This window comes from Semicossyphus pulcher, unplaced genomic scaffold (assembly GCF_022749685.1).
Source record: "Semicossyphus pulcher isolate SPU_LCO1_2020_fin unplaced genomic scaffold, fSemPul1.0.p SCAF_9, whole genome shotgun sequence".
Classification (NCBI taxonomy): Eukaryota; Metazoa; Chordata; class Actinopteri; order Labriformes; family Labridae; genus Semicossyphus; species Semicossyphus pulcher.
Genome location: NW_027211770.1, coordinates 27,353,190 through 27,368,420, shown reverse-complemented (window position 1 = coordinate 27,368,420; position 15,231 = coordinate 27,353,190). Strand labels below are relative to the sequence as shown.

At 41.5% G+C, this 15,231-nt stretch overlaps 1 protein-coding gene across 1 annotated transcript in view; it reads left to right on the top strand.

Annotated features, from left to right (window-relative positions):
- The window catches only part of LOC138584648 (raftlin), a 136,650-nt gene extending 124,920 nt beyond the window's left edge, over nucleotides 1–11,730 (top strand). The window contains exons 8-10 of the mRNA XM_069656933.1: nucleotides 1,713–1,816; nucleotides 9,338–9,413; nucleotides 10,172–11,730. Of these exons, the coding sequence (XP_069513034.1) occupies nucleotides 1,713–1,816; nucleotides 9,338–9,413; nucleotides 10,172–10,846 (855 nt within the window). The 3' untranslated portion in view covers nucleotides 10,847–11,730. The remainder of the gene's footprint in view (nucleotides 1–1,712; nucleotides 1,817–9,337; nucleotides 9,414–10,171) is intronic.
- The last annotated feature ends 3,501 nt before the right edge of the window (nucleotides 11,731–15,231 follow it).

Below are 15,231 nucleotides of genomic sequence, written 5' to 3'. Positions count from 1 at the left end.
GTTACTGATAGGAGGAGCTGTAGTACTTGTAGTAGTAGAGCTTCAGAATCAATGGTAGCTACCATTGTAGTAGAATATGTGGTAAGAGTGGTTTAGTAGTAGCAGTTGTGGTGATCAGAGTAGAGGTACTAACAGTTGTAATTCTTGAAGTTGTAGTTTTTGTTCTCATAGTATATCAGTATTAATCATAGTTTACTTTCAGCATGTAATTTGAGCAAACTAACGCTTTAAAGTGTGTTTCAAAGAACAAGAATCTAATCTAATTATTACTTCTGCATTATGGTCTCAAGTATTTTTACAGTCAAGACGTGTGTGTGAATGATTTTTATGTCCTTAGATTACCCAATAGCTTCCTGGTTACCAAAATGAAAGCTCCTATTTACAGTAAGTTGAGCCGTCACCAGTGACGCTGCCACGAACAGCTCTGCATGTTGCCGTCTGTTTGAGAAGCATGAACTCTGCTGTCATCGGTAAACTGCACACGACTTGCTCATTCTGTTAATCTGCCGCTCTGTGATAGAGGCTGATGAAGGCGGCTGTACAGTATCTCCACATTTAACGTCGCCTTGGTGCAGCTTTAATTAGAGGAGACTTTCACACTTCACAGTGCGGCGAGGGCTAATGTGGCGTGTGTAGGTGTGATGAATTCTCAACTCTCTGTTCTTATACAGTTGATCAGTGGGCTATGAATAGACTTGAAGTTCTGAGGTGTACTTTGTTCATGTTCGCTGCCTCCTTGACTCGTTTCACTACCCATAATGCACCTGAGAGTGTAACGGTCTGGAATTTATGTAAAAATGGGAACCGCCTGATTTCTTTTATCTGACTTTCTTTCTTTAATATGGTTTTTATTTTGCATACTCCATAACTTTGGGCATCCTTTTGGAGAATATCGAGCTGTTACTCGGGGTCTCTTCATGACTGGCAGCTCTGTGGGTGTGTTTTCATGTGGTTGTGTGCGTGCGATTGCATATGCTGTGGTTGGTATAAGCAATCTGACAGGCACTCGCGTTGGTTTTTCATTTTCGGCAGGTGTCTGAAACGGCAAACCGCACACACTTCCTCTTCAAACTGGGCGTGTGATCTGAATCTACATGAAGTAATCTGGGTGTTTTTCCACTTTGAATCACTGACTGAAAGTACAAGCATTAAATGTTAAAATGTTTCATCCATTCTTAATGTAAATGTATCATTGAGACAAAGCTACTGCAGCTCATTTCATGGTACTAAAATAGCACTAATAGCATTAAAATGTTTACCACAAAGTGAGCAGTTTCACATGAGCAGTCTATTTGCTCAAGGACTTACTGTGCTGACACACACTTGTCAGAAATAGACACGGTTGCCATGTTGACTCACTGCACCCGGGGAGTTTCTGTAGCAGTTGATTTATGTCTCTTTTTTATTCTCCCCTGTGTACATTTCTTCTTAGACAGCACCCGCGCGTTTTATTGAAGCCATCATACCTGAGAGGTGTTCTTTTAACCGGGATTTTAGGTTTCTAAGTGATGCTGACAGCGCTTGATTGCATCGCAGACCTCGATGCTCCACAGCTGTAATGACAGATTTGAATGCTACATTATATGCATGCAAACTATCATTGCGCTGTGTGTGTGTGGTGTTTGAGGGGGGAAGGATGGGGATTATGTGCAGGTTTGGGGCCGTTCCGGTTGATTGCAGGTTGTCTGACGGGCATCTTGTTTGCTCCTCAGGGTTTGCAGGTGAAGGCTGATTACGTTCCTCTGCTGCAGTCCCTGGCTACGTATGGATGGAGACTCAGCTGTGTGCTGCCAACTCCTGTAATCAAGACTAACAGGTAATGATGCTAATCTGGCTCTTGAAGATGATCTATGACCTGTAACGCCCTCTGTCGGCAAGGAATTGCAACTGCAGACTTTTAAAAAATTAAAAAACAGTTCAGTTATTGTGTTCAAAACACAAGGGTAACTTTATTTAACCAATCATGTGACTTCTAAAACCAACTAGCTGCACCACTGATGATGTATGCATCTCTTTCTAATTACTTCAGGTCACGTACTAGAGTTGTTTTAGATATTAAATAGTCTTTTGCCCTTGATCAAGGAACAAAACAACAAAGTACATCCAAAATTATACATAAACTTGCAAGGCGTAAATTATTTTTAAAGGCACATATAATATGAATCTTGCTAAATCACTACCTACAACCAAGGCCTAATATTTGCCTGAATTTTTAGTGTTCAGACATTTTGAAGGATAACATCTCTTTAGTGCTGCACAGTGGTGCAGTGGTTGAGGCTGTTGCCTCACAGCTAGAAGGTTCCTGGTTCCATAGTGGGCCTTCTGGAGTTTGCATGTTCTCCCCGTGAGTGGGTTCTCTCCGGGTACTCTGGCTTCCTACCACAGTCCATAGACACTCGTTAGATTAATTGGTAACTTTAAATTGGGGTGTACCCCCGCCTCTCCCCCAATGACAGCTGGGATAGGCTCCAGCCCCCCCGCGACCCCGAACAGGATAAGCGGTTCAGATAACAGAAGTACGGACATCCCTCCTCATGTGCTGGGGATCTATTGAAGTCCTGCTTTTTTGGATCACCATCATGAGTTATATCCCAATAGATAATCTATTTAAAGAAAGTCCTGCATTACAATAAATTGTACTATGGATGTATTAAAATGTAAGCAGGAAAGGCCAGTTAGTTTGTGCAGCCCCTTTCATCACAGAGACATTAGTCTTTTCTGTGAGACAAAAACATGCACAAGACAACATAACAACAGGACAATGTTAAAAAATAAACTTTGGTAGTTTTATAAGATTTAAAATTAAATTGATTTCAAGATGTAATGAATAGAAGGCAGTAAGAAATCTGATATTGCACCCGTGTTAAGTACAAGTACCTCAAAATTTAACTCGCTGAGTAAATGTACTTTCTTCTGTTCCAGCACTGTTCTGTTCTGAATCTTTTAAAAGCACTGAAACTGCAACTGAACATTCAAATCAGTGTAACTTTTTTTCCTTTGCGAAAAGTTCTGTGAATAAAAATAAAATTGAAATTCACTCTGCTGCAAAAAGTTGAGAAATGTGAATTTGAACAGTGGGCCTGTGTGTTGAGTTATTAAGAAACTCAAAATGCAAAGATGTTCACTTTTGGCAGAAAAAAAACTTGCAGTATATGGTACACAGTATTCCTGTGAATCTGGAACACAGTGTGAATTTTGACACACATACCTTACGAGTCCAACTTATTGTTAAAGAAATACAGCAGCTCTTACAGGATACTGACCTAAATCTGTTTCAATTTGAGCTGAGCTCCGAGTGGAGCGGCGGTGGAAAATCTCTTCACAGAAATGTAACGCTTCCTCTGCTAAGCCCGTGCTGACTCATCACTCACAGCTGCTATATGAGTGTACATCCGCTTATGGTCAAAGGCCGCGTGTGTTCTTCAGTCATCCTGAAGAGTTTCACCTCTCAAACTGAATTAGTACCTCAACATGTTGTATCAGTGAAGAACTTCACTCCAGTACAGTACAGTAAGGTTCTCTTAAAACCAGTCAAACCTCTAATCCTGTACTTCTTTAAGCTTTTAAGTAATGACAGGGAAACATTGTGAGTTGTACTGTATATGAGAGAAGCTAAACACTCTTGTGATACTGTAAGTATCACCTGTGAAAGATAAAGTCACCAAACATAATAATTAATCTTGTAAACAAACACATAAAGTTCACCAAAACAAAGTAGAATAGTAATATACATGACCCATTACCCCAACAGTAATTTTACAATCTCATATTATTAACAAGCTAGCCGTTAACTAGCTAACTACACCTACACTCCTACTGTGCTCCAAGCTACCAGAGTGACCACCTAATAGGACTGCTAGCTGCACGGCTAACTGAGCTAACTAGCTTACGGCAGCAACAGTAAGCAGCAACTAGCAGTTAGCCATCAGAAAACTGTTTCCAACTTGTGTTTTGTCTAATTTGTACGATTTTGTCAAGCTGCTGTAGCAGACACAGAATTAAGTGTCCATGTAAAGGCAGCAATAAGGCATATATATTAACATAAAAACATGTAATAAGGTATAGTTCAGAGCAATTCTTAATATGTTACTAATAAAATGTTTGCCAATATTTTGCATTAACAGATAGGATCACATTTGTCAACTCATACTGATATGCCAAGATATACATTGAATGGTTTATTCCAGAGATGTGGACTTGAGACTTGGTGACTTGGACTCGAGTTGACTCAAGTCACTGTTTTGATGACTTGCGACTTGACTTGACAAAAAATAAATGACCTGAGACTCGACTTGAGTTGAGGCATGACTTCATAAGTTTGAATGTTGGTTGTTAAATATAAAATGATAAAATTCAATGTTGTCAAGTTTCTGTCTAACTATCAAGTATGTACGCAGCGCAAACTGGGAATGATGATTGGACGACTCAAAAAGCTCCCCGGTAAGTGATTGTCATGATTGGATGACTGGCTGTCAGTCAAACTCCTCGCTATGGCAACACGCAACATCAAAGCCCCCAAAGAGAAGCCTCATCAGTCGTACTCGTTACTACTCAATACGGTCTCAGACCAGACCATCATCATGGCTGCGTCTGTGCCAAGATGCAATTCACTGTCATACCTTTTGGGTTATATTATTATATTATTATATTTTATAACAGGTTATATAAATTGGACAATGAAATCATTATTAGACCGGGCTACTAATACCTTGTCTTTTCTCTTTATAAAGATTGCGATTGAACTATTAATTTGGAGAGGTCAAACTTCTTGCAGTCAGCGTTTTTGGGAAGCTTCACTTTGGATCTGCCGTAGCAACCAGGCACGACAAACACCCTCAGGGTCCTCCGGGTCGGAGGACAGAAAGAAACAGACAAAGAGCAGGGGTGGGAGGGAGGGCTGCAGGATGCAAGTGTGAAAGAGGAGGAGAGGGGTCGGTTTGAATTCATGGGAATGCCGGATGAGCCTCGGATGAGGTGTGGTCCTGCATCAATTGATTACAGTAATTGTGCCTGCTGCCTGCACCGGCCACAGTAAGATCCCTTAAAAGCTATTTAAGTCAGTGATATCTAAATTCAGCTGATAAGTCATTCAGGATTCCCTTTGATGCAACTTAGCAAGGAAACACTTTCCGGGAGAGCACAAAAAGGAATACCATACTTAATGTTGCCGAACATGGGCGGTGGATTTAATCTTCCATCACTTGAAGTCTCTTTGCAGCCATTTTGGACCGGAGGAAAAATTACAGCCACCAATTACAATTTAAAAGCACATGCAGACGTTTATTATTTAAAGACAGACTTGAAAAATGTGAAACTCTTCTTAAATACGATGTTGTGATGTTTTTCGTCAGACTGATGAAGTGTGCATTCGGTATTTCCATCACTACTCTGACAGACTTGTTTGCTCTGCCCCAACCTCGGCTGGTCATGTTAGCTGCTCCCTCGCAGCATAGATTAATTACCTCTCTATTTTCATCATTTGTTTTTTTTAAACCTCCCTCGCTCTCTCCTCTCTTTCAAAATGCCACAACACAACAGCACAACATGGCTAATTAATCACAGTCGGCCTAGATACAGTGCAGGACGCAGCTCGTTTCTCTCCCTGCCTTGAAAACATTTTGCCCGCCAAAATAATGGTTGATGATCTATTTCAGATTAGCAGCGCTCATTACACTTGTTTTTTTTTTGTTGTGCTTGCTCCTCCATTTTTAACCAGCAGATTTACAAATGCACTCTTTTTGTTGCCAGACTGCACTTCATCTGGAGGGGTCGGATAAGTGTCAGCGATCTCAGCAGCGTCTGAAATTAATGCTAACTGGTGCTCAGCGGCTCCTGCACACAACATTAATTCATGTAGTTGTCTCAGAGCGTGCGTTCATGTTCGCAACATTCAATTAATGCAGATGGTAATTACATTTTGGAGCCATTAATTACAGTAAATGTGAATTTCTCTGCATTAACGATGGAACAAGTGAACAAAGAAACAAGAAGCTTTAGACAAATGAGTTAATTATCGCAGGTCTCTTAATTTGAAGGAGACTAAATAGAGATCCAGACTCTAAATCTAGATCTATTCTTTTCTTTTGGGTGCTTTTTTCATATTTCAAGTGGCCGTTTGACAGCTGTAGACTTTTCCCCCAGAGATGAAGCCACCAACAGGTACATTCATAACGCATAAATCGACACAGGCTGTCGCTGCTCTCTATGCCTCCGAGTTATAATAGCGCGGCTGACACCGACAGCCGAGAGTAGGTTCACTAAAGGCCTGTAATTTTCTACACCATCCGCTCCTTTCTAGCTTAATAGGTCGGGGCTTTTGCTGGAAACTTTTGCCAGGAAGCCATTCAGCATTCTGGACAGCCTAGAAAATAGCTTATGGATAAATGAAGGAGGGAGGAAGGTAATGGAAAAATGTAGTTGTGTTGGGCTTTGGGTGGTTTAGATAGTAAGCCTTCTGCTGGAGGAGTCTCGAGTCCATTTGATGTCGAGAAAGAGGAGATTTGTAGCAGGCTTTTAGGGTGCTGCAGCGATCATAAACCTGCCATCTTTGCTCGTGTGCAAGGTCGAGCTGGCAGCTTAAAGTTTAGACAGACTGTTAACCTTTATGTGTGTGTATGTGTGTGTGTGTGTGTGTGTGTGTGTGTGTGTGTGTGTGTGTGTGTGTGTGTGTGTTATTGAACTTGTGTCGGATACCAGCACAGGAAAACGTACTGTATATCCTTTTTAAGCCATGTCCAATAACAGCGAAAGAAAGCAGAAACAAACAATAAAAGTGTCACAAATGTAGCTGTCACAGGAGATAAAAGCAGGGAGGTAAAAGCGAGAGAGGAGGTAGTTAGTGAGAGCTCACTGGACTATAAAAAAAGGGGGCTGCACATGACAAAGAAGAGCGCACGAAGGAGCAAGAGAGAGCGTGAGAGACAGGAAGCGCACTCAGAAATGAATCTGCATTTCCTGCCTCGATTAATCTGTCAGCGCGAGTACTTGTGCAGATTATCCTTTGCAGAACACAGGAGTGTGACACGTGTGTGTGAGGGGGGGATTATACTGTATTTGGGGAAAAGAGTAGAAATGCATGTTCAAATTCCACGTAGACATTTGGGCAATTTCAAAATCTGCAGCCTCGCGTGTGAAATATCAGGCTCCTTGCAGGACTAAAGAGGGTGAGAAGGGGGAGATGACACTGACAGATGACAGTGTGGAGAGGTGGGGCGACAGATGTGAGCCCATATCCTTTAACTGTTAGATAAGAGTGTGAAGCACGAGCAGAGGCCAGCGATCATTTGACTATCTTGATGATGGGTCAGGAAGAGAGAGGAGCCCTCTGTGTTATCTCAGGATTTAACTCAAATTAATGTCCGATGTTTATCTCAGAGCTCTGCAGCAATTATTCAAGCAAAGAAAAACATAAATTATGAAGAATCTTTCCATTTTTATAAAAATGTTCCAATATTTCTTTGCAATAAAAAGCTTTTTCTGATTAATGCACAGATTCTACCACTAAAAGTTCAGAGTTTTCAACAAAAAATTACATGCATTAAAGGATAAAAGATTTCAGAAATTTCTCGACTTATTTATCTCGTTATCTCGGGAAAACGAAGCTGGTTTTCTCGTGATAACAGGATCATTTTCTGGCGATCTATAAATCAAAACAACAGGCTGGTCACTGTGATATTACAGACCAGGACATGCCATGCTACCATTACCCACACTGATGAGGTAAACTATGTTACTGTGTTTGTTCTGTGCTTTTACAACTCTGGGGATGCGAGTTAAGATCATAAACAGCGTTATCTGGAGACAGTGTTGTGACCAAGTCATCTTTGCTCAAGTCCCAAGTAAGTCTCAAGTCATTTGGTCCAAATCTCAAGCAAGTCTCGAGTCATTTTTTCTTGGGCAAGTCAAGTCAAGTCACAGGTTATGTCAAGTCAAGTCGAGTCGAGTCCTTAGTTAAGGCAAGTCCCAAGTCAAGTCACGTTTTTTTCCACCTGAGATCCAGCACTCTTACCTGTAGTATCAGGTCTTTATAAAGAGAAAACACAAGGTGTTAGTAGCCCGTCTAATAATGATATTATTGACCAATTTATATAACCTGTTCAAAAAGTATGACAGTAAATTGTATCTGTATTATCTTGGCACAGACGCAGCCATGATGATGGTCTGGTCTGAGACCGTATTGAGCACTAACGAGTACGACTGATGAGGCTTCTCTTTGGGGCTTTGATGTTGCGTGTTGCCATAGCGAGGAGTTTGACTGACTGCCAGTCATCCAATCATGACAATCACATACCGGGGAGCTTTTTGAGTCGTCCAATTACGACTCCCAGTTTGAGCTGCAGACATACTTGATAGACAGAAACTTGACAACATTGAATTTGATCATGTTTTATTTAACAGCTAACATTAAAACTAATGAACATACGCAAATCATCCGAGTCATCATGCCTCAAGTCCAATTCGAGTCTCAAGTCAAAACAGTGACTCGAGTCGACTCGAGTCCAAGTCACCAAGTCTCAGGTCCACATCTCTGTCTTGCGATAACAAAGGAAAAAAAATTGAGATCTCAAGAAAACAACTGAAAACAGAGTAAATGAAACATACAGAAGCATGTCTGCTTTGGGCTTCCGTAGCAAACAACTCCAGAACTAAATATGAAAACAAAAGCACCGACCCCTAACTCCCACGTTCATTGACACATACCTACATTAAGGATGTTTGCTGTGGTTAACAGTCCATCAATGCAATGCAAAAGGACATATCCCTTCATTCATGTCCATATGTTCCAAAACCAAAATGAGCAACTATTCAGTCCCACTTTTCAAATAATTTCAGACTAAATTAGTCGCAAAACAGTTAATTTATTTACCTAAATAAAAATAATCGTACAAATAAAACCCTTTTTTAACTAAGTTCCAAACTAAGCAACTCCCTTCCCAAGGCTGTAAGAGATGCAAACTGTGTGACCATTTTTCAAACTAAAATTGATCAGGTATATATGTTATAATTGCCTTTAACCCACTGACACGCTTTTATTCTTTATTATTTTCCTCATGTATTACTTTGTTCTCATATCTTTGCAATATTTAATTGTTCCTATCAAATTTGTGTTCTTGCTTTTTGTTGCCCGTTTTGTTTATCCGTTTGATTGCTTGGTTTTATTGTGCACACGTTTTAATTTGCCTGTTTTATTTCCCTGTTTCTTCATGTAATTGTAAAGCACTTTAACTTCTGCCCCCCTCTATGAAAAGTGCTATATCATTTAATTATCTTGTTCAATGTCCAACATCTTCAGCTGATGTCCTCTCCTCTTTCTCTTCTCTCTCTCTTCATGTTTCAGTGATGGAAGTCTGTCCACCAAACAGATTGTTTTCCTTCAGAGACCCGTCTTGAACCGCAAGCGGAGAGAATCCAAGGTACACAACCTCATAATTCCTCCATGTGTTTTGGCTGGTTTCTTGTCTTCCCACCAGTCACTCGGTCACCTGCTCACCATTCACCCAAAGCCAACATCACCTTTTGCCTCCTCCCAATTCCATGGCTGTTTTTGTTTCGATTAGCCAAACACACACAGCGCTGAACAGATGTGAACCCACTCGTCTGTGTTTGAAATATCAGGAATTCCTCAGCTACAGATGTATGTTTTGTTTGGCGAAGCAGGGTTAGAAATGCTTTCTTGGAGACCCTGAAAAGTGGTGATAACCTCTGGAGCTAACCTTTGTCCGCAGTGGAATGAATCCGTGTTGACGCTCTCTGTGACCCGAATTTCAACTGCCATCACAACAACAAATTTAATAGGCCCTAAGACTCGGGGAATTGCTAACTCTAACAAGATTTTCTTTGCTGTTTTTTCAGCCCTCTCTATATCCCTGCAGTGTGTCAAACCCTGTTAAAGTTATTCAAGTAATTGAGGACATTTTGTATTAAGTTTTTTGCCTGTTTGTTTGGTCAGACTGAGACCTTGAGGCAACAATAACTCCCCTCAAAATGGCCCCAATTTCCTTCCCTGCATCAATGAGACTCATTTGAATTACCTAGTTATCCCAGTGCAATATTAGATGCTCCGTGATCCATTCTTAATTAAGTCTGCGTGTACTACTTTGTGCCCGAAAGCATATTAAAAGAGGTACAATGCTTTCCACTAACACGCTAATGTAAACTCTGAATGTTTCAGAAATTGATCTTCAAGCCCCGAGGCAAGTCCAACAAGAACTGCATCAAAGAGACGGGGAAGAACAAGAAGAAGAAGAAATCAAAGAATGACAAGGAAGCAGAGGAGCCCAAGATTCATGATGACAGAGAAAAGGCTGAGAAAGAGGAAGAGAGGGGTGGGGATGAAAGGGCGAACGCAACAGATGTCGAGGCGGCGACAGAAAGTGAGACATCGAAAGAAAGGGAGGTGAGGTGTGAGGACGAAGGAAAGATTGACGATGGGATTGAAATCAGCATAGAGACTGTTGAAAAGAAAGATGGAGGAGCAGAGAGTAAAGACAAAGGAGCAGAAAACGGCACAGAGGAAGAAGGAGAAGAAAAGATAGCACTGGATGGAGAGGGATCAAAAGAGAACGGAGAGCCTCGGGAAAACGGCGAGGTCCTGGAAATGTCAGAAATCGTTGCGACTGTAGAAACGCAGCGCGAGACCAAAGAGAAGGAGGAAGAGGGCGTAGCAGAAGTCGAAGTTGTGATCGAAAACGGGGTCGAGACCGATGAGGAGAAAGACAAGGACGAAGAGGACGCAATCAAACACAAGGCAGAAGAGCCAGCAGGAGTGGAGGTCACCGCCAAGGAGATTGTGGCAGAGTCACAGGCTACACCGACTCATCAAAGCCCAGACGAGACTCAAGAGTAGCCCCAAGTAGTCAAAGTCAAGGTTTTCCCACCCTACCTCTCGAATTCCCCGTCTAAAGAACTGGTTCCCGGTGTTGTCCCTGATCCAAATTAAAGGGGTCCAAACCCCATCGCTGCAGCATTTTCCAAACCTGCCATCCTCCATGGACGATTCCCCCTCAACCTGCCAGAGTATATCTACAGAGCGACTTCATGTAACCACAGACATCAGCCCTATTATATAACCACACATACTGAATGTATATAACCAAACAGGAGATGTTGGTGCAGGATACTCAATGTGGAGACACTGGATTAACTTGATGAAGATAAACAGGAGGTTGAATATGTAGAATGATGTTATGATCAGACAGGACGCGTTTTTCTTTTACTTAAGAAGAATGAGAGGTAGATCAAAGGCCTGACCACACCAGAATTTACACGTAAAATGTTGGCAAATCTCTTTGTCTATATAATGGTGGGGTTGTTTCTTAAATCTACAATTTCACACCCAAATTTTGACACCTACATTTGCACTGTTGAACTATGGAAAGCAGCCCAGACAGCTTTACATTTTTAACAACATTGGAGTCTAAATTGTGAAAGATATTGTAGCTTGTTAGCTGTCTTGCACCATCCACTTTACTCCACTCTTTACTTCCTGTCAGAGTATAAACTACTCCACAAAAGAGGCATGTTCTGCGACCAATTATGAGACAGCAGTCGATGCTACAAAAAGGCTAGGTCTTTTGAATACACTGTGAGCTCTTATTAGCTGTGTCCCAATCCAGGGGTTGCATCCTTCGCAGGGCGTATTTAAAGGCTGACTGCGTCACTGCAGCGCATCGAAGGCTGTCCCAATTCGAAGGCTTCTTCAGATACGGCTGACAAATGCGTCCTCCTTTTCCCGGGCCACAAAGGATCCATTAGGTGCATCCTCCACGGCCCAACATATTCCGAGATTCATTGCGCGTTAATTCAAACGAGATGTTGGACTCTTACGCAGCCGAGGAATACACTTTACATGTCAAAGTGTTTGGTTTCAACTCAATCAAACACCAAACGTTACACATGTAAAAAAACAAAAACAAAGGGCCCTTAAAACAAAGTATTTTTAAAATGATGGGTTGTTACATGATGTTAGTTATGCTAGCTAGTTAGCCCGCTAGGTGACAGGAGCGGCATTTGGTGAAGCAAGGGTAAGGAAACAGGAAACAGGAAATCCTCTGTAGACCAGACCGTCTCATTTATGTTCGGCTTTAACGGTCTACGCAGGCTATAAATGACGCATCCTCCGCTGACTGCCTCCTTCGAAGGCTGCAGCCCCTGAATTGAGACACAGCTATCATTCGCATTAGCAAGAGAAACAACTAGCTAACTGACGGTTAGCAAGCTCGCACACTCTCTTCTTATTGAAATGGTGTTTAATGTAGTAACTGTAAGAAGAGTGTAAAGCAGAGTACACAGAAGATAGAAAGGAGCTAGGGCAGCTATTAAGACTTGTAAATGCTACCTTGTTAGCAGTTAGCTCACAAGATAGCTTGCAGAACTTTACAAGCTAGCCTTGCGAATAGTTCCACGTCACCAAGCCTCTAGAACCAAGAACCAAGAAGATACAGGTTGAATTAGTGTCCTTATCATTCACTTTGGTGTGACCAGGCCTTTGAAGGAGTGAGGAGTGTTACATGAACGTCACTTTTATGTAACACAGACTTTGGCATCAGCTTTTAACCTGTAACATTTGGGTTAGTTAGAGAAATTGAAAGAACAGCAGAGATGTTTTTTCTCTAATAATTATGGTTTGAGGAAAGTCCTCCGCTTGCTTTTGAAGACTAGTTGGAGAAACATACGTCCTACAGTATTATTTAGGCCTACATATAGCACCTGTTACAAGGTGTACTGATTGTTGAGCAGCTATTTTGCAGAGAAAAGACATGCTGCTGCAAAATCCAAGAGGCAGAATCTTGACATGACACAGGCCTTCCTCATGCACAAAACTGACATTATAAAGACTGACTGTTTTAGCATTTCCCCGTTCCTTCGTTCTCAACATAAACAGTGAGTTGTGATGAGGAGAGAACTTGAAGGAGAAGCTGGTAGAGGTGATGGGAAAGGCGTTTGTTGCGACAGGCAATCCAAAGTCGGGTGAAGAGATAATTGTTTACGCTGAGCTCTAAGCCTTCAAGTGCTTCAAAGAGAGCCGATAATCACTCTTTGGTGTGGTGTGCTAAGCTCACCTTGCATACAGAATGTTCCATAATCAAAGCCAAGTTAGATAAGGATGTGAAATTCAGCTGAATGTTTGCAGCTCAAGGGCAGAACTCATATTTAGACGCACCTAGTTAGCGTTTACATGCAGGAGGAGGAGGATTTATTTCTGAGCAAAGTTGCATTTTTTAATTACATTTCCAGTCAGTGGCCACAAACAAAGCACTTGTCAGGTTAAGCTGTGTGATCAGGGCCGCATATTGTTGTTTACTAAGACCAAAACTATAGATTGTGCGCGAGAAGCTGAGACAAAGAAAGAGGTTGAGAGCGAGAAAGAGTACAAAACAGAGTCGTATAAAAGAAATGAATAGGCTCATTTAAAGTAACGGCCGTTTGCGTTTCGCATTCCCCGCCGAGATTTCCTTCATTATTTTACCTCCAGCTCTTTAAGCACCCCTTACCAGACATCGTTTCTGACAATAACCAAGTCATAATGTGCTGTTTCATGGCATCGTGTAGCTTTCCATTTCAAGAACGGTGGCTGGGAGGGAGGGAGTAAGGTGGCGACGTTCACGGCGCGGGGCTCTCATTAGCTCGCTAATGGATTTTGTCAGTGGGGTGTCTGTCAGGAATCATGCGTTTATAATGGGGGTCACTTATTGACAGCAAAACACCTCAACATGTCAAGGAAATAGCCTTCAGATTTAACGGTGATGTCATAGGGAAGCATTTGCACTGACGAGGAGTTTGTGTAAAAAAAACAAGGAAATTACACACGCTTCATTACAAAATATGTCAGAACACCTCTTTAATAAAACGTCTGTTAATCAAGAACTTAAACTACCTGCCGTTCTGCTTCACACGGACTGTAATTTGTCATAATTTGGATCTTTGTTTTATGAGAATAGATGAGAACTTGGTCAAGAAAAATGTCTCCCCCGTTGGAGATGAAGCTCTTCAATTACACACGAGTAAGATCGATTATTCTGAATAAGTGCTCTCCTTGATTAATCCGCCCGCCGCTGAGATTCTTTTCGATGTAAAATGACAAGTGTGTTTGTGTAGAGTAGAGTATAAAAACTGTGACCAGCTTAGCCTTATGACTATACTGTAAATGGCCCACAATCTGCTTTTAGAAAATGTCCTGTAGAGGCACAATGGTGATTTAAGTGTTCTATGTTTGTTCTAGTCAAACAGGAGAGTTTTGCTACAGTCAGTGTTGGTATTTTTGAAGCTGTTGTTTCCTGTTTTCTTACTGGCGTTCATCGAGGGGATGAAACATTTGAAGTTTGTCTACATGAAGGTGTTTTATTTTTAAGATGTTTCAAACATTTTATTTTCTTATTATTGTGAATGTTCTGTTTTGGAGTCGTGAGATTTTACGGCGACTTTGTGTTGCCTCTGCTGTTCCGCTAACGCTTGCTAAAATGTATTTCTGACTGACGCTTCGAGCTACCTCCCGAGGGCTGTTGTTGGTTTTTAAAACCAAGGGGGGGTCACGGCTTGTCTGACCCCCTGAAACATATGCTCCTTGTCCTCTCGCCCTCCACTATGACGGAGCCCAGACCTGTGAGCGTGAGGTCGCTGCTAATGGCAGCCAAGGTCAAAGGTCATATATGAGCCAGAATGGATTTTCCACAGCTGTACACAGGAGTTTGCACGAGCACATGACAAAGTAACCACTCTGATATTGACTTAAGAAGAGATGAAGTCATGTCATAATATTCTCTGTGGTATTTTCTTTTCTTTTTTTTATTTAAAACTCAAACTCTCACTTTTAGCTTTCGGCTGTTTGAGTTTTAACAAGCACTTATCGTATTCTAGAAGTATTTTATGCTGCGTCTTGTAGCAGAGCTGCTGGGGAGCAAATGAAGCTGTTGCTTTCACACGCTTGACAGAAAGTGACAATTATGAAAGGCAAACCAAAAGATGCCTTTGATAGCTGACGAGATCATTATGAATATCTGAGGAATCCCCCACTGAATCCTGGCCAACTCATTTTGTCAGATTAAATTAATTTCATCGTTTTCCCCCGTGTCAAGATAAACATTTTAACCGTCATCTATCTGTTTTATGAATATGAATTATTCCTCCGTTGGTTTTTATCTGAAACTGTGACATTTATTCCCCTTTGGCATCCTGCGAAAACAGACAGATCATATTCCACTTTATCTAAAAGAGCTGAGTTTGGAAAATCAG